Here is a 22175-nt window from a genome sequence, read left to right on the forward strand (position 1 = left end):
AGGTATGGCCGAGCTGGTTCTGCTTGGCAGCTGCAGGTCTCACTTGGAGGGGTCATTTTGGGGTTTTGGTTGTCACAGTGTGACCCTGCTGTGATCACTGGGTATTTTTCTTTCATAAACTGGTGTCAAATGCAGTGCTCTGAATCAAGAGGCTCGCTAATAACTGCATGGGGCTTCCATCCTTTCCCACTGCTGCACAGGTCAGCCAGTTGGAACGAGGCCAGAGGAGGCCACAGCGATGATCACAGGGCTGGTGCACCTCTCCAGTGATGGAAGGTGAGACACTTGGGATTGTTCAGCTAGAGAAGAGGAGAAGGAGAGGAGAGGGAGAAGAGGAGAAGGAGAAGAGGAGAAGGAGAAGAGGAGAAGGAGAAGAGGAGAAGGAGAAGAGGAGAAGGAGAAGAGGAGAGGGAGAAGAGGAGAGGGAGAAGAGGAGAGGGAGAAGAGGAGAGGGAGAAGAGGAGAGGGAGAAGAGGAGAGGGAGAAGAGGAGAGAGGGCTCTGAGGAGACCTTGGTGCAGGTCTTGCTTTCAGTCCCTACAGGAGCTCCAGGAAAGCTGGAGAGGGACTTGGCACAAGGCTTGGGGTGACAGCACAGGGGGACTGGCTCCCCACTGCCACAGGGCAGGGTTAGATGGGGTGTTGGGAAGGAATCTGTCCCTGTCAGGGTGGGGAGGCCCTGGCACGCCTGGCACAACCCTGGCACGTTGCCCAGAGCAGCTGTGGCTGCCTCATCCCCAGAAGTGTTCAAGGCCAGGTTGGATGGGGCTTGGAGCAGCCTGGGCTAGAGGAAGGTGCCCCTGGCTAGCCTGGGCTAGAGGAAGGTGGCCCTGGCTAGCCTGGGCTAGAGGAAGGGAGTGGGTCTTGAAGATCCCTTTCTACCCAAAGCTTTCTGTGCTTTGGCATCCCAAAACTGCCACCACATAACTTCCAGTGGAAACAGAGCTCAGCACTGCAAACCCAGGAGCAGATGTCTCCATTCTCCAGTTAAACAGGGAAAAAAGCCGCTCTGTGACAGGGACAGACTGCAAAAAGGAAGAGACAGGTTTGTGGAGGGGAGCTGTGTGACTCGTGGGTGTGTGGTGATGGTGATGGTGTCACTGGGCAGAGTTGGGCTCGTGAGGGGCTCCCCACGTTCTGCTGGTTCCATCTCCTGGCTGATGTTGGCCACGCTCAGTATTTGACCAGCAGCAACAAGGAGGGATCTTTGAAAGGTTTTATTGGTTTCTGCAGAGGCCTGTGAACCACTGGAGCCGAGTGGTTCTCCTGTGAGGATAATTATTTGGTGGACCCAAGGGCCCAGAGAGGTTTTGGGCCATCCCTCATGGTTGAAGGTTTGACCAGACAAAAGCCTGAGCAAGCTGCTCTGGCCTCATCCTGATCCTGTCTGGAGCAGGAGGGTGGACTGGAGATCTGTCTGCCAGGTACCTTCCAATAGCAATTATTTCATGGATCTGTGAGGAAGGTCTGTGATTTATAAAGCATTGGAAGGATATTGTATCAGATTATATTTCAGTTTCTTTTGATGAAAAAATCCATGGGTCTAGGCTGCTTTTTTTGGTCTTTTTTAAAGATCGAAGTAACTGAATTTTGTTTCAGAACTTAGCAAAAACCCTTGAGTGTGTTTGCCTGCATTTGTGTCTCAAGGGGCTGGTGAGGGAGGATGTTACATCTGAAAACCTGCTGCAGAGCCTGGTTTTCATAGTTTTCCACCTTTTTTTGCAATGTTGTCATTTTGTGGAGCATTTCTTATCTTTTGGCACGTGGTTCTTTACAGCTCTTCATACCTGTCCGTGGTTAATGACTGTTTAATACATTTAATACATTTCCAGTTGTTTGCAGTGTGGCCTCTCTGCTCTGAGCACTGTAAGAATTTATGTCCCTGAATTTTAATTGTGGGCAGTTTTGTAGCTGTTTTCTGCCTCATCTGCCCTGTGAATACTCCCATGCTTCAAGAGAGAATATCTTTATAATGCACCCGGCTTTGCAGAGGCTTTGACCCCCAACATAACTGCTATTATGTGGGTATCCCCTAATCTTTAGCTTTTTTTTTTGATAGTGATATCTTCCATCATGCTGTGACCTGCTGGATTCCCATGTGCTGGAATCCTCCTGTGCTGATTCTGGATTTCTGTGTGCTGGAACATTCCTGTGCTGGTCCTTGTGGGCTTTGGGCTTCTGGGCTGCCAGGAAACGGGGAGATTTGGCTTACCTTTTCTTCTTCTTCAAACTTCTGTTTTTAATCTGCTCTGAGTCCAGTTTGGACACTGAGGGATCTGGGTCAGGCAGATTGGGTGTTGTTTTGTTTTATAAATCAGAAAATGTTGAAGTTGGGGAAGTTTCTCTTTATTGGAGATGTTCAATGTGGTGCCAAATCCAGGGGTTTGCTTTGTCAGCTCTGGGAATTAGGGTAAACTTTAATTAGCAGAAAGGATAATTGCCAGTCTCCAGAGACATGTAATCTAGGTTTCACTCTTAGTTCTAGTAACAATTTTTAAATCAATTTGTTCTCATTTTCAAGTGTCACAAGTGAATCTCCTGTGCAGCCTTTGCTTTGGGTTGTTGGGCTGAGCTGAAGTCCTCAGCTGACAGAACACTGAGCTGGAAGTGACATGGAAATTTGTGTCAGAGACAGCGTTTGCAGCTCTTGGTCACATCCTCTTGCCATCTCTTTGTTGGCAAATATAAAACCTGAATTCAGGCATGAAAACACTGTAATTCTCACATTTGTTTTTTCTGGCTACCGCTGCTGGCTGTTGGTTGGTTTTACCTTTTGTCACATCTAAATATTTTATTCAGGTCCAGGATAACTGATTTGGCCAGGTGGGACGTGGCTCTCCTGCAGTTCTGCCTGTGGGCAGTGCCAGGGGCTTTAGAAACCTCTTCATTTTCTTCTTAAGAAAAAGGAACAAGCTGGGAGCTGCTGCACCACACACAGCCTGGGTTTATTCCTCTTTGCTCTAAATGTTGTTTAAAAGTGTGGAGATGTATTCTGGGGCTGCCTGTACCCTTAGGCAGAAGTGCTGCAGCCCGGGCTGTGGATGTTCAGTCCCTGTGGTTATTTTCCAATGTGCAGACTCTGGCAGGTCAGCACGATGTCTTGCCTGGAATTTCCTTGCATTCTAAAATTAGGAGAAGGCTCTAGGAAACAATAGCAAATCAAGTCTCTAAACTCCTTCTCCCCTGGACCTTTTTTGTCATTTAGACTTTCACCTACTTCCTTTCCACTGAGCTGGTCTGCGTTAGATAATCAGGGTTAACAGAGCTGGAGATGGCCAGTGCTGAGAGGGGTTATTTTTTAAATGTATTTATTCACTACACAGTTATTGTGGTCCTGTAGGACACGACAAGTGTGAATTTCCTGTCAGTGCTGTCCATCCCTGATCCCTTCCCTGTGCAGAGTGCTGTGGGAGCTGGACAGCCCCAGGGCAGCAGGGGCTGTGCTTTGGTACCCCTCACACACAGACCTGTGCCTGGCAGTGTGTCCTGACTGGGACCTGGGAGCTGCAGAGGGCTGGATCTGTGCAGGTGTAACTCCAATTACACCTCCAGACTTTGTGGTTGTCACTGCAGGGGGTTGAGCAGCTCGCCTGTGCTCTGTGCATCTTCTCAGGGTTATGTTTATTCCATCTTTTCATCCACTCCCCTCCCTTGCCTGCCCCGTGCTCTCATTTCCACAGTGTTTCATTCTCATTTCAGTGTTGTGAGGGTCCTGAAGGTGCCCCCCACCTGGGGGTACCCTGCAGCTGTTCCTGGGGGGCTCTGTCCCAGCAGCTCTCCTGGATACCTGGAAAGGCGCCTGTGGAGGGGGGTTCAGAGCTCGCTCTGCTTTCATCCCTCTCGGTGTGTGCTGCAGGAGCAGCCCCAGCTCTGGCTGTGTTTTGTGACCTGGGGATGATCCCAGGGCTGCCTCTCCTGTGCTGCTGTGACCCCTTCCCTGCCTCTGCCCAGGGCAAACACAGGGTGTTGTGATTTAGAGGTGCCCTGTGCATCTCCCTGCACGGACCCGAGTTTGTTCTCGGTCACTCCTTAATGTTTTCTGCAGTGGCCCCACTCTGTTGTTTGTTATTCCCAGTACTCCGAAGCAATCCAGGAAATGCAGCAAACACCCCAGCCCTGGTTCCCATCCTGTCCAGGATCTGACCTCTGGCAATGGTTGGAATCAGCTGCAGTATGTGGTCAGTTGATAATTACAGCACATTGTGTTTAGGGGGCTGCTGGTGTCTTGCAGGAGTGCTTGGTGGATCCTGCAATTTGCCATTTGCAGCTGATGCACTTGTGGGAGCCCCAGGGGGTGTTTGAATAAAGTCGAGTGTTGTGAGGGCCCTTCCAGTCACCATTCCTATGGCTGTGCTGTTTCTTGAAAAGGATTTTTGTGCCTTCTCTAGCTCTGTGTTACTTGGGGCCGTGCTGGCAGCTCACCTGTGCCTTTTCCACCTGGCACAAGGGGCACAAACGCTGTCCCTGATGGTGTGGGGACCTGCCACCGATGTCCTGACCACACCTCCTGTACAGCAGCAGGGACAGCTCTTTGGGCTGGTGCTCTCCTTGTGTTTCTCCTTTGCTGGCTCTCCTGGCCCTGCCTCATGAGCTCAAGTGTCTGCTGCAAGCTGCTGTAGAGTAACTTCCCTGTGGTGCTGGGCTTCAGAGGTGAACTGTTACTGCAGGAAACAGGGAATGTCTCCTTTGTGTCCTGTGCAGGAGGGAGGAGAGCTGTGGGGTAACAGGTGCTAAATGAATGATGAATCTAAACTCATTTATGCCTTTTTTCTTTGTACCCTCATCCCACGAGGGATGTGAGGGATCCACGGGGATTCTGATGGATGCAGTGACTGCCCCGTGAGGGCTGGGCTGGGGGTGGTGGGGGCAGGCAGGTGTCTCAGGGGTGGATGGTTTCTCCTGAAATGAGGAAGATGGGTTTCCCCAGCAGTGCTGCTGACACTGTCACTCCTGTCACAGCCTTTCTTCAGGCTCCTCAACCTGCGCAAGCTGGGCCTGAGCGACAATGAGATCCAGAGGCTTCCCCCCGAGGTGGCCAACTTCATGCAGCTGGTGGAGCTGGACATCTCCCGCAATGGTAAGGCCAGAGCTGGGCAGGAGCAGGTGCCCCAGCCCTGCAGTGCTCAGGAGAAGCTGTGCCCTTCCTCCCCCATCCCTCAGGGCTCCTCAGCTCTGACAGTGGGCTTCTATTGCCATGTCTCAGGCTGTCAGCACTACCAGCTGTCCCATTTCCTCAAGCATCTTTTGTTCTTTCACCTGTTTTTCCCAGACATTCCAGAAATTCCTGAAAGCATCAAATTCTGCAAATCCCTGGAAATCGCAGACTTCAGTGGGAATCCTCTCTCCAGGTAGGAAGGCATGTGCTGCCCATTAGTCCAGCTGAGAAGGAGAACTGAAATTGCACATTTTCCCTGCCTTTCTCTGATCTTCATCTTGTCTCACTGTGAAGCCAAGGCCCGGGATTGCCCTGCCTCTTCCAAAGCTGCTCTGCAGGCAGGTGGAATGCTTGGTGCTGGGAGGAGCTGGTGTGTGCTCCATCCTCGGGGCCTGTGGCTGAATGATGAGCTGTTGTTGTCCTGGTGTCAAGAGTGAGGACTTTTGTCCTCTTGCAGTGAGCTTGTCGCTCCCTCTGCACTGGTCACAAACCAGAATGGATATGGGCTTCTGCTGCAGAGGAGAGAAAGCCTGCATGCCATCCTCTGCACCCCCTTTTGGGGCTCAGAACCCCTTTTGGGCCCCACTCTCAGCCCTTTTTTGCCCCCTCTGAGCCCCATTTCCACCTCTCTTATTCAGAACTGAGGACAGCCATGCTTTGAACCCTGTGTTTGGTTGTTTCCCCTCTTACCTCAGTGTCCAGAGCTGTGCCCAAGTTGGAATCTCTGACTTTCAGTGCTCTGTCTCTGGAACTTTTAATACATGAAGCTGGAATTCAGTGTGGCTCCCCCCTGCCTTGGTGTTGTCAGGCACTGTTGTTTTGCTGCTGGGGTCCCTGCAGGTGCCAGCCTGGCCCCAGGTGCTGTCCAGCTTTGAGGCACATTTCATTCTGCTTCCTCTCCTGGTGCTGGGCACTGCTGCAGTGGGACAAGCTTCTCTGTTGGTGACAATCCCTGTACCACAGGAATGACCAGCATTTCAGGTGTTATTTCTCAGAGCTTTTGTGGCTCAAGGTTCAGATGAGTGTCTTGGTTTGAAAAGACAGGTGTCTGCTAAGGAAGGCAGGAGCCTCCCCTGAAATGGAAAAATGTGAACCCCACCCCCAAATTATTATAATGTTGAAATCAAGGGGCTCTCAGGCAAAGATATGGGAATAGGAATAACAGTTCTTTACTAGGAAAATTAAAATAAATGTGCAGTAGTACAAAAAAAGCCACTGTCAGAGTCAGAATCCACCCTGACCCCTGTTGGGCAGGGTGTTGGGAGCAGTCCATTGAAATGGTGGCTGCAGTCCTGGAGTGACAGATGTGGTTCTGGTGAAGCAGTGATCCCACAGAAAGGATGTAGTTTTCCTGTGAAGGTCCAGATGGGTCTGGTCTCTCCTCTGGGATCCAGTGGAGAAAGGCTGGCCGCAGTTTTCCAGGTCTCAGATTATATCCAGGCAGGAATTCTGGGCTCCTCCCCCTGGGTGGAGCATCTCAGAATGGGATGATGGCATTTTATCAGTCCTGCAGTGAGACTCAGTGGCCCATTAGCACAAGCTATGCCCCTGGAGGGAGGATGGGTCCTGGAAGAGATAAAGAACACTGCCACACCTGGTTTTAACAGCTGGTAATAGAATATTGGTTACATCTTGCACTGCAACCCAAGAAAGTAAGTTGGGAGGGTCTATGAGCTTCCTGTGGAAGCTGAAGAATTTCCTTTTTCAGGGTTTTTCCCTATTCTGTCACACCTTGGGTCTGTTGTGATGGTGCTTGGAGCTGGGGAATGCTGCAGTGTCATCTGCAGAGATATCCCTTGCACTTGGAATGCTTGAGAGCCCTCCTTTCTTCCAAGTGTCAATGGTCCCATGGCATGGTTCAGTCTGGGATTTGTGCTCAGGTACTGCAGAGCTGAGTGTGCAAACCTGGACAGGTAATGTCTGGTGCAAGGGCGTTTTCTGGTCTTGGCAGCAGAACTTGTCCTGGATCAGCAGCCAGGGTTAGTGATGGTTCCTGTTCTTCTCCTTTCCACATGTTGATGCCAGGTGGGATGAGATTGGCTTTGGCAGGATTTAAGTATTTTGTGGGATTCCATGCTTTGCACACAGGATTAATGGAGTTTTGTTCATGTTCTCACAGGCTCCCTGAGGGCTTCACCCAGCTCCGAAGCCTGGGCCACTTGGCCTTGAACGATGTGTCCCTGCAGAGCCTCCCCACTGACATTGGGAAGTGAGTATGGCCCTGTTCTGGCAGGGGGCTGGGCTGGGGACACCTGGCAGGTGGGATGAGGACAGTGGCAGGGCCTGGAGGGACAAACCAGGTGCAGCTTTGCCCTGGTGCTGACCGTGCCGTGTGAGCACTGCTGAGCCTCGGTTTGCTAAGAGGTTTCTGTCCTGGTCCCAGCTGCTTCACCTGCTGGGGTTGGTGGCACAGCAGGGATTGATCCAGTCTTCTCAAATCCTGTCTTTCCCTATGTTCTGAGTGCCCATTTGCCCCTTTCCAAGCAGGTGTGGGCTGCCTGATGATGTTTGATTCAGATTTATGCTGCTGGCAAATGGCCTCATGGGGTGCCGTGCTCTCCCATGGGGTTTGGTTTTCCACACGTGAGGGGTTTGACCTCTTTGGGCAGAGTCCTGTGGTGACAGCGTGTTCCTTGTCCTGAGTGTGGGCACAGTGTTGTTCCTGGTGGCTGCAGCAAGCACTCACATCCACCACAGCCATTTTACATCCCTGCTGTTTCTGTTCCCCCATCTCCATCCACGTGTGCACATTCACACATTGCACAGGACACGAGGGGTGGTTCCAAGGGAAGGGAGATGAACAGCTCCTTTCATCCCTGAAGCCCTGTCCAGTGAACCTGGCTTTCTTGCTCCCTTTTCTCTTGCAGTTTGGCAAACCTGGTGACTTTGGAGCTACGTGAGAACCTGCTAAAGACTCTCCCCACGTGAGTGTCTGTCTGGGGGCTGGAGAAGTCTCCTGCCTGGTTGTTCTTGCTGCTTCCTCAGGGACCGGTGCAGGCACCATCACTTGGCTGGGGAGGGCTCAGGCTGGGCATAAATAGGCTGCATCTTGCTGAATTTCCATAAATTGGGGTGAGGAGGGAGAGGATGGTGCAGGGCTGGAGATGTTTGGAGCCTGTTCTCAGCCTGTGTAAGGATTGATTTAGAATAGACAGAGTTCCCAAAGAAGCTGCTGGAAATAGTGAGAACCATTTCCCCTGAAGAGGTGGAGCAGACAATGGATTCTTTTGGAAAGAAAGAGAAAACTGTGGATGGGGATGTAGGAGGAGCTCTGTGCACAGTGAGGTTCAGGATTTGAAGAGCAGCAGGGTACAGCTGAAGGTTCCATTTTGCTTCTGACATCTGTTCTGTTGGATATCCCTCCTGGTTGTTCTGGGTGGGATAACTGCCCTCATAAGCCAGCAAGGGAGAAGAGGTAAGTGTTGTTCCACGTCCTGGAGCTAGGGATAGGGATGAGTTCCTGGCAGGGAACAGGATTGGTGGAGGTAATGCTCTCAGCTGGATGGATGTGGAGAGCTGTCCAATTGCTACTTCAGTCTTTGCTTTGGCCCATCAGAGTTTGTTGAGTTTTCTACCCTCCATCAGCTCTGTCAGCTTTTTTCCTGCCTGCTTATGCATCCCACTGATTATTCCCCCAGCTTTCCTTGGATGTCATTGGAAGGGATTCTGCCCAGCTCCTTTTTGAGCAGCAGCTGTTCAGGGGCCACATGAAGTCCTCAGTGAAGGTGTGATGTGTGCAGCTGTTGTCACCTGTCCTCAGAGCTCTCCTACTGTTCCTGCCAGGAGCTCAGTTTGTCTGCTGGCACCTCCCTGCCACAGTTGGAGCCTGTGGAATCAGGGATCAGAATCACACCATCGCCCTGTCCGGTGCCAGTCAGCAGATCTGTGTGTGACATCTGCTGTGACAGGGACCCTGTCACAGAGCCCTGACAGGAGGGGGCAGCTGAGATGGTCCCCTGTGGAGTATCACCACAGAGGACAGTGTGAGAGTTAAAGCTTCTTGTCACAGAACCCCAGGATGGTTTGGGTTGGAAGGGACCTTAAAACTCATCGTGTTCCAGCCCATTGCCAGGGACACCTTCCACTAGACCAGGTTGCTCCAAGACTCTTCTAGCTTGGCCTTGAACACTCATTCTGGGCTGAGAACTGGTTTGTGTCCTGCTGTTGGGCTGCTCTTCTGTCTGTTCCTGTCCTGGGTGTTGATTCAGGCAGGTGCCACAGCTGCACCATGTCAGCAAGGAGGTGCAATAGCTTCACCCAAGGCTGGGCTCTCACCCTGCACTGAAGATAATCCCAAGAGCTTTCAGCCATCTCAGGACCACTGAGTCTCTGGAGTCTGGAGAATTCAGTCTGTGACCACACCCCTGGGTTTTCCTGGAGATCTCTTGCCCAGTGTTGCCACGTTGCCCTTTGGTAGATCTGGTTGCCATCCAGCAGGATACTTGTAGTGTGCTATGAGGTTTTGGTGTTTTTCACTGGAAGGTTAATCCAGACTTGATATTCATCCTGTAATGCAAATTCAGCTTTTTTTTTTTCATCTTCCCCCAATCCCCCAGATTCTATTTTGGGATGATTTCCAAAAGTAGAATGTGGATCTTGAAGGCCAAGGTAATTCTGAGCAGATGTGTCAGTCAAATACAAGATAGCAGTCGATGGCCAAAATAATTTCAGTGGTGCTGGGGGGTTCTGTGCCTCAGGCTCTGGTACTTTGGCTGTAAGAACAGCTCTCAATGAGATCAGGTGACCTTGCCAAAGAGGAGAACAACTTGAGCAAAAAATGGCTGTTGCTTTGTTCCCAGGGTTCCTGAGCCCAGTGGGTAGGTGGGCTTCAAGGCTGAGGATTTGGGGCAGAATAATGCATCAGTGTCCTTTTGGTATTTTTCTGCTCCAGAGCTTCTTGAAAGATCCAGCTTGCAGTGACTTTTGTTTGCCAAGATTCCATTTCATTGGTTAGTCTCCTGATATTGACTGAGTTCTGGAATGGTTCAGCTTGTCCAGCTGGTGATCACCCCTCGTTTCTCCCACACAGATAAGGGATGCAGACTTGGGAGGGGCAGCTCTTGTGTGTTCTTATGGAATAGAGGAGGTTGATCTATACTGAGACCTTTTGCTAGATGGCATCAATGTGGATTGCACAGCTCACTTGTTCCTATTTTGGGAATTCAAGCTGTGAAAGTGCAAAGGAACAGTCAAGGCTGCATCACCTTCAGAGGAGTTAGAGTTGACATATATTCATGGTGAAGGAGTGCTGTGCAAGAGGATCCTTTGGATGAAACTGCTGACAAGGCTTTGCTGGAATTTATCTCAAAATCCACCACTGCATGCAGTAGGAAATGAATTTTCCTGCATAAACCAGATGTTTTTTACAGCCTGGCCTGGGGAAGACAGCTCCCTCTTATTGCAGCTCCCAACAGCCTTGGTAGGGGTGGCCTTCAGAGGCAGACCTGTTTCCAGAGAAATATGGGGATTTCTCTGCTGGAATGGTTCCTGAAGAGGAGAATAAAGCTGTTCCCTGCTGGGGAGGTGGGCAGGGCTGGCCCCTGGAACACGGTGAGGGGCAGCAGTCCTCTGGGGAGGTGGAGCTGTAGTTGATGGGTTAGACTCAGGTGTGAGGACAAATGAGCACCTGGAACGTGTCCTGAGAACCCAGCCCTGGGTTTGTGGGACTGCAGGCCTTGTCCACCCCCAGGGGTGGTGGATGGGGTGCTTGGGGCACATCCGTGGGCTGCAGGTCCTGTGCAGTGTCTTCATCGTGAGCTTCTGTCTGTACACGGTCACCTCACCTGAGACATCAGGCCACTGCTGTCTTCCCTTCCTCCCCAGCAGCATGAGCACCCTGTTTGGGGAAACAGGCTGCTGACTTTGTCATTCCTCCCTGTCCCTGCAGCTGTGCTCCCCTTGCCCCCCAGCCATGTCCTGTCCTCTGCTGTTGCCTGTCAGTCCAGCCCAGGTCCCTGCCCTGGCAGCGACGTGAAGCTGTGGCTGGTCATCTGTGATGGTTTTAATCAAAGGGGATGTTATGGTGGGAGGGGGAGAAGGCAAACTGGTACCAGTGGAACTGGGACTGCTGGTGCCTCTGAGCCCAATTCCCTGGGGTGAACGGTCTGGCTCGGGGAAGGGACCAGCTCTACAAAGTGTTGGGCTCAGAGGGACCGTGAGAAAGGTCAGGATTGCCCCACCTGCTTTAGGAGTTACTAGAGACCATGTGATTTATGCAATGTGTGTCCCAGATGCTAACCTTCCGCTCTTTATTTCTTGTTTTATCTCTCTGTCCCCTGTGCCTTGCAGTTCACTCTCCTTCCTTGTCAAATTAGAGCAGTTGGATCTCGGTGGCAATGACCTGGAAGTGCTGGTAGGTGAGGGCTGCTGGGGAGGGATTTGGGTGGTTGGTAGGGGCAGATCCTGCACCTTGGTGCAGGAAATTTGGTTTCCACCTAAAATGCAAAGAAATAGACCCTCAGGTTATTTGGGGAGGTTGTGATCTGCCCAGCATGGCCCACTCATCATTTCCAGATAAATTTTCTCTTCGTGTGTCAGCCCTTGTGTCCTGCTGGCCTCTCACACTGCCTGCTCTGTCCTTTCCAGGCTCTGGGATGGTAATTCTTCCTGTCTGGCTGCCAAGGATCTTTCCTTTCCAGCAGGACTCTGCTGCTTCCCTTCTCTGTCCTGCACTGCCCCCAGCTGTTTTTCTTCTCCTCCAGCTTCCTGCCTTTCTCTTTTCTGTTCTGATTTCTGCCCCACAGAGTGCTGGGCCATTCCATGTGGTCCATGGCAATGAGGGTAGCCCAGTGTGGGGGCTCTCTCCATGGAGGGCCCAGCACGTGGTGAACAAGGGCACAGTCTCCAAATTCAGGTTATCTGGGCTTTTGGGGACACCCTGTGATGTTCTGTAAATTTGTGGCTGTGGATTAAGCTATTACTGGATCTTTCTTACTCTTTGTGTTCTGGAATGGGTTTTGGCAGAAAAAGTTTGGCACCAAAGTTGGGAGGAAAAGGGGTTCATGCAGCTTAGCTGTGCACAGGCTGAACTCACCTGTGGGAACAGGTGTGTGACACTTGAGCCATGCTCCAGTGAAGCAAAGGCCAAACCCAAAAGCTGATTGCTTGGGGGGGTTGTGGCATGTGAATGTGTGTCTGTCACGGCTGGTGGTGCCACTGGGTCTTGCTGAGTTGGCCAGTGGTACCCAGATGTTTATTTTCATGTCTGAGAGGAGGAAGATGCATTTCTTCTGTAAGGCCAGAATTTCCAACCTGCTAGAATAATGGAATTATTTAGGTTAGAAAAGCCATTTGAGACCCATTGAGTTCAGCCACTCTCCCAACATTCCCAAGGCCACCCCTCACCCGTGTCCCCAAGTGCCACATCCACACAGCTGTTAAGTCACCCCAGGGATGGGGACTCCACCTCTGCCCAGGGGCAGCTGTGCCAGGGCTGGACAGCCCTTTCTGGGAAAAGATTTTCCCAATATCCAACATAAACCTTCTGTGGCACAGCTGGAGACCATTTGCCTTGGTCCTGCCCCTAGTTCCCTGAGAGCAGAGCCTGACCCCACCTGGCTCCATCTTCCTGTCAGGGAGTGACATAAAGCAAGATCTTCCCTCTCTCCCAACTCCCTCAGCTGCTCTCCATCAGAGCTGTGCTGCAGGTTTGGTTCTTGCCTTGCCTGCTGACACAGTCCTGCTGTTGCCATCTGTGTTTCCCACTGGAGCCCCTGCAGCCCGTGGGCCATCCCAGACATTCCCAGACACGGTGCTGCTCTCTGGTAGTGATCCATGGATGGTTCTGGCAGGGCTGAGAGGCAGAGCAGTGCCTGGCTGTGCAGAGAGTGCTATTTGCAGTATCCTCAAGCAGCTTCTCGCTGTCCCTGGAGGGGAGCGGGGTCAGCTCTGTCCTGTCTCCCACAGCCGGACACTCTGGGCGCGCTCCCAAACCTGCGCGAGCTCTGGCTGGACCGGAACCAGCTCTCGGCCCTGCCACCGGTGAGTGTCTGTTCAGCACCCAGCCTGCCCTCTGCCCCTGCCCCAGCTGCTCCCTGAGCCCTGGGCTGTCCTCTCTGATCCAGGAGCTGGGCAACCTCCGCCGCCTGGTGTGTCTGGACGTGTCTGAGAACAAACTGGAGCAGTTGCCCAACGAGGTCAGCGGGCTGGTGGCACTGACGGACTTGCTGCTGTCTCAGAACCTGCTGGAATGCATTCCTGATGGGATTGGTGAGTATTGTCACCACTGCAGGACTTCAGCTCCTTGGCAGTGCTCCTGGAGGAGCTCCAGGAAGGAGTGTCTGTGGCAGGGAATCAGGGATTGGTGGACATGGGCACGGTCATGGAGAGCAGAAGCAGTGGGTGGTACAGATGGACAGAACTCTGCAGGAGAGTTCAGGTGCTTCATCTGCATCAGGCGTGTGTGAGGCCTGTGAACAGGCCTGGTGGGAGGAAAGGCAGAGCCTGCACGGTTGGGTTGTGTGATCCTTGATGGGATCACAGCCAGGTGAGGGTACAGCAGCATCCTTCTCTCTGGCACAGCTCACACCTAACTTGTCACCCTGGACAGGTCAGCTGAAGCAGCTCTCCATCCTCAAGGTGGACCAGAACCGGCTGACAGACATGACAGAATCGATTGGGGACTGTGAAAATCTGTCAGAGCTCATCCTGACTGAGAACATGCTGACGGTGAGTACACAGCAGCTGCCTGTCTCTGCCATGCTGTTCAGCCAGCTGCAGGGTTCCCTCCCCACCCTCTGCCCTCCAGCCTCAATTCCTGGCCACGCTCCAGCTGCTTCTATGAAGTTTCACCAAGTTCAGTGATGTTTGGAAGCTGCTTTCTCTCACTGATTTTTTTCCCCTGAAACATTCTCTGGGGTAGCAGGGATGCTGGGATTGCCCATCCCAAAGACCATCCTGGCTGACAGGTGCAAGACCATGTCCCAGGCTGCATTGGTGAGGGGTTTGGGATAGTGTGATTGAAAATGGCCCTGCTCCAAACTGCCTGTGATTTGATTAAACCTAAAGACTGGGAATGAGCAGATAAACAGGAGGGAAGTCTTGAGCAGCAGTGGTTGGAGTGTGCTGTGCTGTGTTAGGGGAACAGTTGGCATGGCTCGGTCTATCAGCCTGAGGGAAAACCTGTCCCAAAGATGCCCCAGGAACATATCCCAAATGCATCTGTGGGGACAGAAGGCAGCTTGTTCCCCAGACAGAGGGCTTTGTGCCTTGACTTGTGCTGGCCTTTCCTCTTGCAACCACTGACTTGGCTCCTTCCCAGGCCTTGCCCAAATCCCTGGGCAAGCTGGCCAAGCTGACGAACCTGAACGTGGACCGGAACCGGCTGACGGCGCTGCCAGCAGAGATTGGGGGCTGTGCCAACCTCAATGTCCTGTCCCTGCGGGACAACCGCCTGGCCCTGCTGCCCCCTGAGCTGGCCAACACCACCGAGCTCCATGTCCTGGATGTGGCTGGGAACAGGTGAGTGGCAGGAAGGTGAAGAGGCTGGGAGGCTGCTGAGAGGGAGGTGCTGAGCCTTCGTGGATCCCAGGATCCGCGGTGTGGAAAAGCCCAGGCTGGCTGCTGAGGTCTTGGGCTTTGCCTATGAACCCCTTCTCTGTCACCTAAACACAGGTTAGAGGTAAGGCACAAGTGGGAGGGCATTTTATCATGTGTGAAATAGAGATCAGGGGAAGTCCCTGGTCACTGGCTTCCTTTCCTTCCTGCAGATTTTGTGGGTTTGTGTCATTAGTCCTCAGGGGGTCGGTGCCAGAGCCTCCTTCCTGGTGTGCAGGTGCCTGGCAGCTGTTCTGAAGGGTCCTGTAGTTCTGTTTGCTGGGGTTGGGATTTCTGGGAGCAGCTGGACGCTGAGCAGAGGTTCTGCAGGGAACATTCTATACATTGGTCTGTGAGAGTATTGGTTTTCTGTTTCTAAACCCCTCCACACTGTTGGAGGGAGTTGTCCTCTGGTGAGGGTGGGGTACTGGAGCCCAGTCCACAGCCATGGACAAAATCAGCTGTTCCAGAGGGCAGGACTGAGGGACCCACAGCACTCTGGCTCTGTTCCTCTCTGTTCAGGTGGGGCAGTCTGGAGGTGTGGTGAAGCTCCTTTCTGGCTAGGTAAATGTAACAAGCAGTTGCTCTTCTCTTTTGCAGGCTGCAGAATTTGCCCTTTGCTTTGACAAATCTTAATCTGAAAGCCCTGTGGCTGGCAGAAAACCAGTCCCAGCCTATGCTGAAATTCCAGACCGAGGATGATGAAAAGACAGGAGAAAAGGTTCTTACTTGCTACCTGCTCCCCCAGCAGCCCTCTCCCAGCCTGGGTAAGAATCTGTATCACAAGCACTGGCTGCAGAGCCTTGTGCTCTGGAGGGGGCTGAAGCCTTGAACCTTCTCTGCCGGGTTGGACTGTCCCTTACTGTGATTCCTGCAGCAGATCTGGGCTCTTGTGTGCCTGGGACATCTTTCCCAGGCAGTGATGGTTAAATTGAGGAGTTGCTTTCTGCCAGGGGATAAGGCCCTGCAGCCTCATCTTTGATTGTTCTGCTTGGATCTACTGACCACGATAGTTGGATAATAATTTTCATTATCCTGTCAGCATGGTATTCCTGCCTTAATTCTACCTTTTTCTGCACTTCTTGGGTAAGGACCGCTCGAGCTGAAGCAGCAGACGCTTCCCTGGAGGCTGCTGTAGGTCTGGTGGGAGATGTGCAGAAGGTGGCAGGATGTTGAGGCCACAGTCTTTGTCCTCAAGGGCTCTGATGCCACGGGCAGATACAACAGAAATGCCCTAATGGGATAAGAACTGACTTCCATCTAATTCTGCAACCCTGCTCTTCCCAGAAGGAGCTCCCACTGTGTTCTTCTTCTCCCCAGAGAACCTCCTGCAGAACAGCGTGGATGAGAGCTGGACAGACACCAACTTGAACAGAGTCAGTGTGATCCAGTTCCTGGATGAGCCTAAAGGAGATGATGATGAGGAGTCTGGAGCTGAAAGACGAGTAAGAAATTCCTGGTGGCTTTCTGGCTCCCTGTGGAAGCTCAGGGACAAGCTAAGCTTTCCAAAGGTGGGGAACCACTGTGAGGCTGCTGCAGACGTGTGCAAGATTTCCACGGTCTGAAGGCCATCTGGTGCCCTGGGGACCCAAGCAGCAGTGAAAGGGAACGAATTCCCTGGGAGCCAAGGTGCAGAGTCATATTTTGAGGCTCTCCTACGGGACTGGAGTGCCCAGGGAGCACTCAAAACGTCCAGAGGTCCAGTAGAGCACTGTCACAATTGGGTTTTAGCTCACCTCCACATGGGGAAAGGCTGCCCTGCCAAACCCAGGCCATCCCATCCCTCCAAGCGTGGAGGCAGTGCAGTGTCCTGTAGGTAAAGTACTAAACACTGTCAGCAGCCTCAAAACCTGCAAGAGATTGTTGTGCTTCCAATGCAGATGCAAAGGCCAGGACAGAAGTTTTCAGCAAGTGCTCTGAGGGTTTCAGTCTCTTGCAGGACTTTATTCCTTTCTAATTTATGGAAAGCCATCCTTGAAATCTGAGTCCTTCTAATGAATGGTGTTTGCAGCCATCCTAGCAGTGTGTGTGTGCTGCTGGCTTTGGGAGGTTTGGGTTTTTCTTGAACTGTTTTTAACATTGTTATTAGTTTAAGACTGCTGGTTATCTTGACTCTACCTGGGATGGAAATCACTAAGCAGCACCAATTCTGGTGCTTTTGGGCTTGGCAGACCTGTTAAGCCCAGAGGAATTAGGAAGATACCCCAAGATTTCTCACCTGTGTTCTGGAGGAGTTTCTGTCTCGATAGTTTTTCATTTACTAAGCCTGATACACCACTTTAAACTTCCCAATTCTGTCATTCTTCCTGAAGCCACTGTCAGCTGGAGAGCAGGATGGTGTCCAGAGAGCTGTCAGGGTTCCCTTTCGCTGTCCTTTCACCTTCCCAGCTGCAGGCTGTGTGAGGCCTGGAGCAGACCAGCAGCAGGACGTGCTGCTCTCGTCCCCTGTGGCTCTGCCTCTCTGATCAGGGTGTCAGTTGCCTGCAGAGGTTCATTCCCGTGGCCTGGCATGTGCTGCCAGGGCTGGAATCCCCTTCCTGAGGGTTTCACTTTGCCAGGGCCTGCAGCGCCGAGCCACCCCTCACCCCAGCGAGCTGAAGGTGATGAAGAAGGTGATTGAGGTCCGGCGTAACGAGGTGAACGCTGCGAAGGCTGATGCCAACCCCAAATCTCCCAGCTCAGAAGTGAGTGCTGGGGATGGATAACCACAGAGAACATGGGATCATGGAATGGTTTGGGTTGGAAGAAATCTTACACACCATCAAGTTCCACCTCCATGCCGTGGGCAGAGACATTTCCACTAGGAACATGTAGCATGTGGGAAATGGGGAGGTGGAGAGGATTGACTTTGGGGAAAGATTGGGAGGGACTGAGGATGGATTGCCTGGGAAGGTTGGGAATCTGCCTTGAGGTGTCATGGGGGCCTGTGGAATAGAGCAGGAGATAGAGCCAGGAGACAGAGAGCAGTGTAAGGGGAACTGTGTGTGTCACTACCAGGTTTGTCATGGCACAGGGAGAAGGGAAGAATCTGATATTCCCAGTAAAGAGTGATGGGAACAGAGCACTTGGAGGAGGCACCTTGCTGCCCCGGTGGGAGCTGAGAATAAATGCCTGCTCAGGAGGTGGAGCAGGGTGGACCCAGGTCCCATGGAGAGGGCTCAGGAGGGGAAGCTGTGGGCAGGCTGGGGAGGAGCTGGTTCTGCTGGTGCAGTGTCATTCACAGCTCCCAGCAGTCACTGCATGGCTCTGTCTGCTGCTCTGTTCCGTGCTGACCATCACAACCATTTTCCCAGGAGAAGAGGCTGAGTGCCACTTCGAATCGCAGCGAGGACTCTCACCTGTCCACCAGCACGGCCTCTGTGGACTGCAGGGCAGAGGAGAGGGAGCGGGGCTGGCCCAACGGGCAGCTGCCTGACGGGCGGGAGCTGGAGAGGGAGGTGAAGCCCAGAGCGGAAGAGGAGCGCAAGGAAGCTGCTGACCAGGAGGAGGAAGATGTGGAAGTGGAATACAATGAGGTAGGAGCCTGGGAACTGCAGCAGGGTCATGAGAAAGAGTGAAAGGACCTGGAAGTTTTAGAGGAAGTGGGAAGTAGACGTACAGGTAAATGGATGTGGGATTTGAGCATCACTGGAGGCAGATCCAGCCTGTGGAAGGCGGTGCAAGCAGAGACCAAGGCAGCTTTTGGGAGCTGCACACGAGCTGGGTGGACTGGACAGTGTGGGAGCCAGGCAGGCTGAGGGAGAGCTGGGGTGACCCTGAGAGGTTTGAATGGCCTCCATCCCTGGAGCTGACAGAAGCATGTCTGGGGGAAGGCGTGGTTATGGAAAAAGGCAAGGATGGGGAGGTGGTGATGCATTCCTGCATTTTCCTGCGCACACAAGCGGTGACACTGGCTCTGCCTGTGCCGGGAGAGGAGTCACAGGGCCAGCAGGTTCTTCTGTGCTGCCACCCCTCTGTTCCATGGGGCTCATGGCATGTCTGGGGCTCTGCTGTCACAGCCTACTGTACACTTCGCGGAGGACACGCTGATCCGGAGTGAGGACGAGGATGAGGATGAAGAGCGACCGTTCCCAGTAGAGAAGCAGAGGCTTATCCGCAAGGACACTCCCCATTATAAGAAACACTTCAAGATCACCAAACTGCCCAAGCCAGAGGCAGTGGTGGCACTTCTGCAGGGGCTGAACAGTGATGGGGTCCCCAAAGAGGAAGAGGAGCTGGGAGGCTGCAATAATAACACAGAGCCCAGGGATCAGGAGGAAGCATGGGATGAGGATGACAGAAAGAATGGAGCTTTGTCTGCTCAGCCATCCGTGAAGGTAAGGTCTTGTGGGGAGGGGGAAGTCAGAGGGATGCAGACCTGCCCTCTGCTCCTGTGACCGATCAGGTTGATGTGGTACTGATGAAACCACTGGCAAGAGGCTGCAGCACTTGGGGGTGTGCTGAGGGTGGGAGAGCTGAAGGTCACTGGGGGCTCAGAGGGTTGTCACAGAGCTGAGCTGTGTTGCTGTGTCTGACACCTTCACTGTACCCAGGTCCTTGCACCATCCCCATTCCATGTGCTGTTCCTTGTGCTGCAGGGACAGGTCTCTGTCTCGCCACTGCTGGGTTCTGCTGGTCCTTCCAGCCTCCTCCTCACTTGCTGGCTGTTGCTGCTGGTTCCCAGGAGGATGAGCTTTATTCCTGTGTGGATTCAATCTGAGACTGGCATTTGGGCCGCTGACACTTGTTGGCACAGTGCTTCCTGGAGCATTCAAGTGCAGCCAGGAGTGGGCCCTTCCCTGTGCTTCCACCCAGACACAGCCTGATGGAGGGTTCACTGGGATTTAGGGGAGCCTGTGCTCCAAGTTTTGGCCTTACTGGTTATACTGGGGCTTAAGAGATAAGGGGTCCCTGGCTCTCTTCAGCTGAACCACCACGTTTGGTTAGGGACACACAGGAGTTCCTGCTTGAGGAGGTTCCTCACAATGGAAAGGGAATACCTGAATGAGGGACACTTCATGAGACCAGCCCAGCTCTCACCCGAGCTGGTTTGAGGGTTTTGAGTTGTATTTGGTGGGCACAGGCCAGGATGTGGCTGAGTCTCCATCACAATCTGACATCAGCAAATCTCACGGGTGAGATGTGGGTCTCTGGATGTGGAAGGTGCCGGAGTCAGACCTGTTTCTGCTGTAGCTGCACATGCTCCAGGGTGCCAGGATCACTCCTGTCCCTCCTGGAGCTCAGGTTGCCCAGGGAAAGGTCCTTTCCCTCACTTGGCTGTGGAGCCTTTCCCTCAGGGGATGCTTGCCTTGCTCTGTTTGAGCCTATACAGAAGGAATATTTGAAGTCCCCTTCATCCAAGACTTATCATACTTGGGAATGCCCTCACTCAAAAAGGTTCTTTTATCTGGAGACTCAGAGCTGAGGAGGCACTGACCCCCTGGCAGAGCCTGTGATGCCTGCTCAGGAGTAGGGGAGCTGTCAGAATTTACCCTGGCTGGCAGCTGAGCCTCCTGCCTGGGACTGGGGCTCAGTTCTCCTTTCTGTGGGGCTGGGTTGGATGCCTGCTCCATGGCAGGAGGTTCATGAGCTGCCTTCTGAGCTGTATTCCAGGAGTGGGGATGGAGGGAGCAGTGTCCCTGTGCAGGGAGTGCCAGGGATGCACTGAAGGACAGGCTGTGCAGGAGGCTGAATCCTAAAACCAGAGGGTTTTGTTGCAAGGAAAATTTGCTTTCAGAAGAAATCCTGAGGTTTCCTGTGCTTGAGAGCAGGATCCCAGGTGCCTGTCAGGATGTACTTTTTCACCAGAGGAAAGGATTGTGCAGCTGTGTTTGAGACTGCTCGTTCCTGTGCAGCAGCTTGTGGCACCACAGGCTCCTTGGTGCTTTCTCCTGTGTTTAACCCTTCCTCCTTCCTGGAGTGACTTGGGACAGAGAAGATGAGGTCAGCTAGTGGTGGACAGCTGAGGCCAGGGCCTCAGGGTGCCAGCATCAACAAAACCTGGCCTTAGGGGTTCTCCTTGGCAGGAGTGTGCTGGCCCTTGGCACTCGGGGAGGCCACGAGCAGCCCTGGCACTGCAGAGGTGCTGAGCAGGCGAGGGGGCTCCTCTGGAGCTGAGGGGCTCCTCTGGAGCTGAGGGGGCTGCTCTGGAGCTGAGGGGGCTGCCCTGGAGCTGAGGGGGCTCCTCTGGAGCTGAGGGGCTGCCCTGGAGCTGAGGGGTCCCCTCTGGAGCTGAGGGGTCCCCTCTGGAGCTGAGGGGGCTCCTCTGGAGCTGAGGGGGCTCCTCTGGAGCTGAGGGGGCTCCTCTGGAGCTGAGGGGGCTGCTCTGGAGCTGAGGGGGCTCCTCTAGAGCTGAGGGGTCCCCTCTGGAGCTGAGGGGGCTGCCCTGGAGCTGAGGGGCTGCCCTGGAGCTGAGGGGTCCCCTCTGGAGCTGAGGGGGCTGCTCTGGAGCTGAGGGGTCCCCTGTGGACCTGAGGGGGCTGCTCTGGAGCTGAGGGGCTCCTCTGGAGCTGAGGGGGCTCCTCTGGAGCTGAGGGGCTGCTCTGGAGCTGAGGGGGCTGCCCTGGAGCTGAGGGGGCTGCCCTGGAGCTGAGGGGGCTGCCCTGGAGCTGAGGGGGCTGCTCTGGAGCTGTGCTGGGAGTGGGCTCAGCTGCAGAGCTCTGGGGATCAGGAGTAAGTCTGGGAACTCTGGAGGTCAGCAGTGTCTCCAGGAGCTGTGGGGTCAGGAGTGTCTCTGGGAGCTGTGGGGTCAGCAGTGTCTCCAGGAGCTGTGGAGGTCAGGAATGACTCCAGGAGCTCTGGAGGTCAGCAGTGTCTCTGGGAGCTGGATCAGCCCCGGAGCTCTGGAGGTCAGCAGTGTCTCCAGGAGCTCTGGAGGTCAGCAGTGTCTCCAGGAGCTCTGGGGGTCAGCAGTGTCCCCAGGAGCTCTGGAGGTCAGCAGTGTCCCCAGGAGCTCTGGAGGTCAGCAGTGTCCCCAGGAGCTCCTGAGGTCAGCAGTGTCCCCAGGAGCTCTGGAGGTCAGCAGTGTCTCCAGGAGCTCTGGAGGTCAGCAGTGTCTCCAGGAGCTCTGGGGGTCAGCAGTGTCCCCAGGAGCTCTGGAGGTCAGCAGTGTCCCCAGGAGCTCTGGAGGTCAGCAGTGTCCCCAGGAGCTCCTGAGGTCAGCAGTGTCCCCAGGAGCTCTGGAGGTCAGCAGTGTCTCCAGGAGCTCTGGAGGTCAGCAGTGTCCCCAGGAGCTCTGGAGGTCAGGAATGACTCCAGGAGCTGGATCAGCCCCAGAGCTCCTGAGGTCAGCAGTGTCTCCAGGAGCTCTGGAGGTCAGCAGTGTCCCCCAGAGCTCCTGAGGTCAGCAGTGTCTCCAGGAGCTCTGGAGGTCAGCAGTGTCTCCAGGAGCTCCTGAGGTCAGCAGTGTCCCCAGGAGCTCTGGAGGTCAGCAGTGTCCCCAGGAGCTCCTGAGGTCAGCAGTGTCCCCAGGAGCTCTGGAGGTCAGCAGTGTCTCCAGGAGCTCTGGA

At 53.7% G+C, this 22175-nt stretch overlaps 1 protein-coding gene across 45 annotated transcripts in view; it reads left to right on the plus strand.

The window, feature by feature from the left end:
- SCRIB (scribble planar cell polarity protein) overlaps positions 1-22175 on the plus strand; it is a 104356-nt gene that overhangs the window by 14004 nt on the left and 68177 nt on the right. For all 45 annotated transcript variants that reach the window (XR_009276905.1, XR_009276906.1, XR_009276909.1 and 42 more), the window contains exons 2-15: positions 4959-5076; positions 5269-5347; positions 7274-7363; positions 8022-8078; positions 11443-11506; positions 13060-13134; positions 13218-13362; positions 13703-13821; positions 14414-14613; positions 15289-15455; positions 16009-16133; positions 17247-17372; positions 17982-18203; positions 18687-19004. Coding sequence is in view for 41 of the 45 variants with exons in the window: in XM_058832338.1 (XP_058688321.1) it covers positions 4959-5076; positions 5269-5347; positions 7274-7363; positions 8022-8078; positions 11443-11506; positions 13060-13134; positions 13218-13362; positions 13703-13821; positions 14414-14613; positions 15289-15455; positions 16009-16133; positions 17247-17372; positions 17982-18203; positions 18687-19004 (1905 nt within the window). In the remaining 4 variants the exon portion in view is untranslated. The remainder of the gene's footprint in view (positions 1-4958; positions 5077-5268; positions 5348-7273; positions 7364-8021; positions 8079-11442; positions 11507-13059; positions 13135-13217; positions 13363-13702; positions 13822-14413; positions 14614-15288; positions 15456-16008; positions 16134-17246; positions 17373-17981; positions 18204-18686; positions 19005-22175) is intronic.

Source organism: Poecile atricapillus, chromosome 2 (assembly GCF_030490865.1).
Source record: "Poecile atricapillus isolate bPoeAtr1 chromosome 2, bPoeAtr1.hap1, whole genome shotgun sequence".
Classification (NCBI taxonomy): domain Eukaryota; kingdom Metazoa; phylum Chordata; class Aves; order Passeriformes; family Paridae; genus Poecile; species Poecile atricapillus.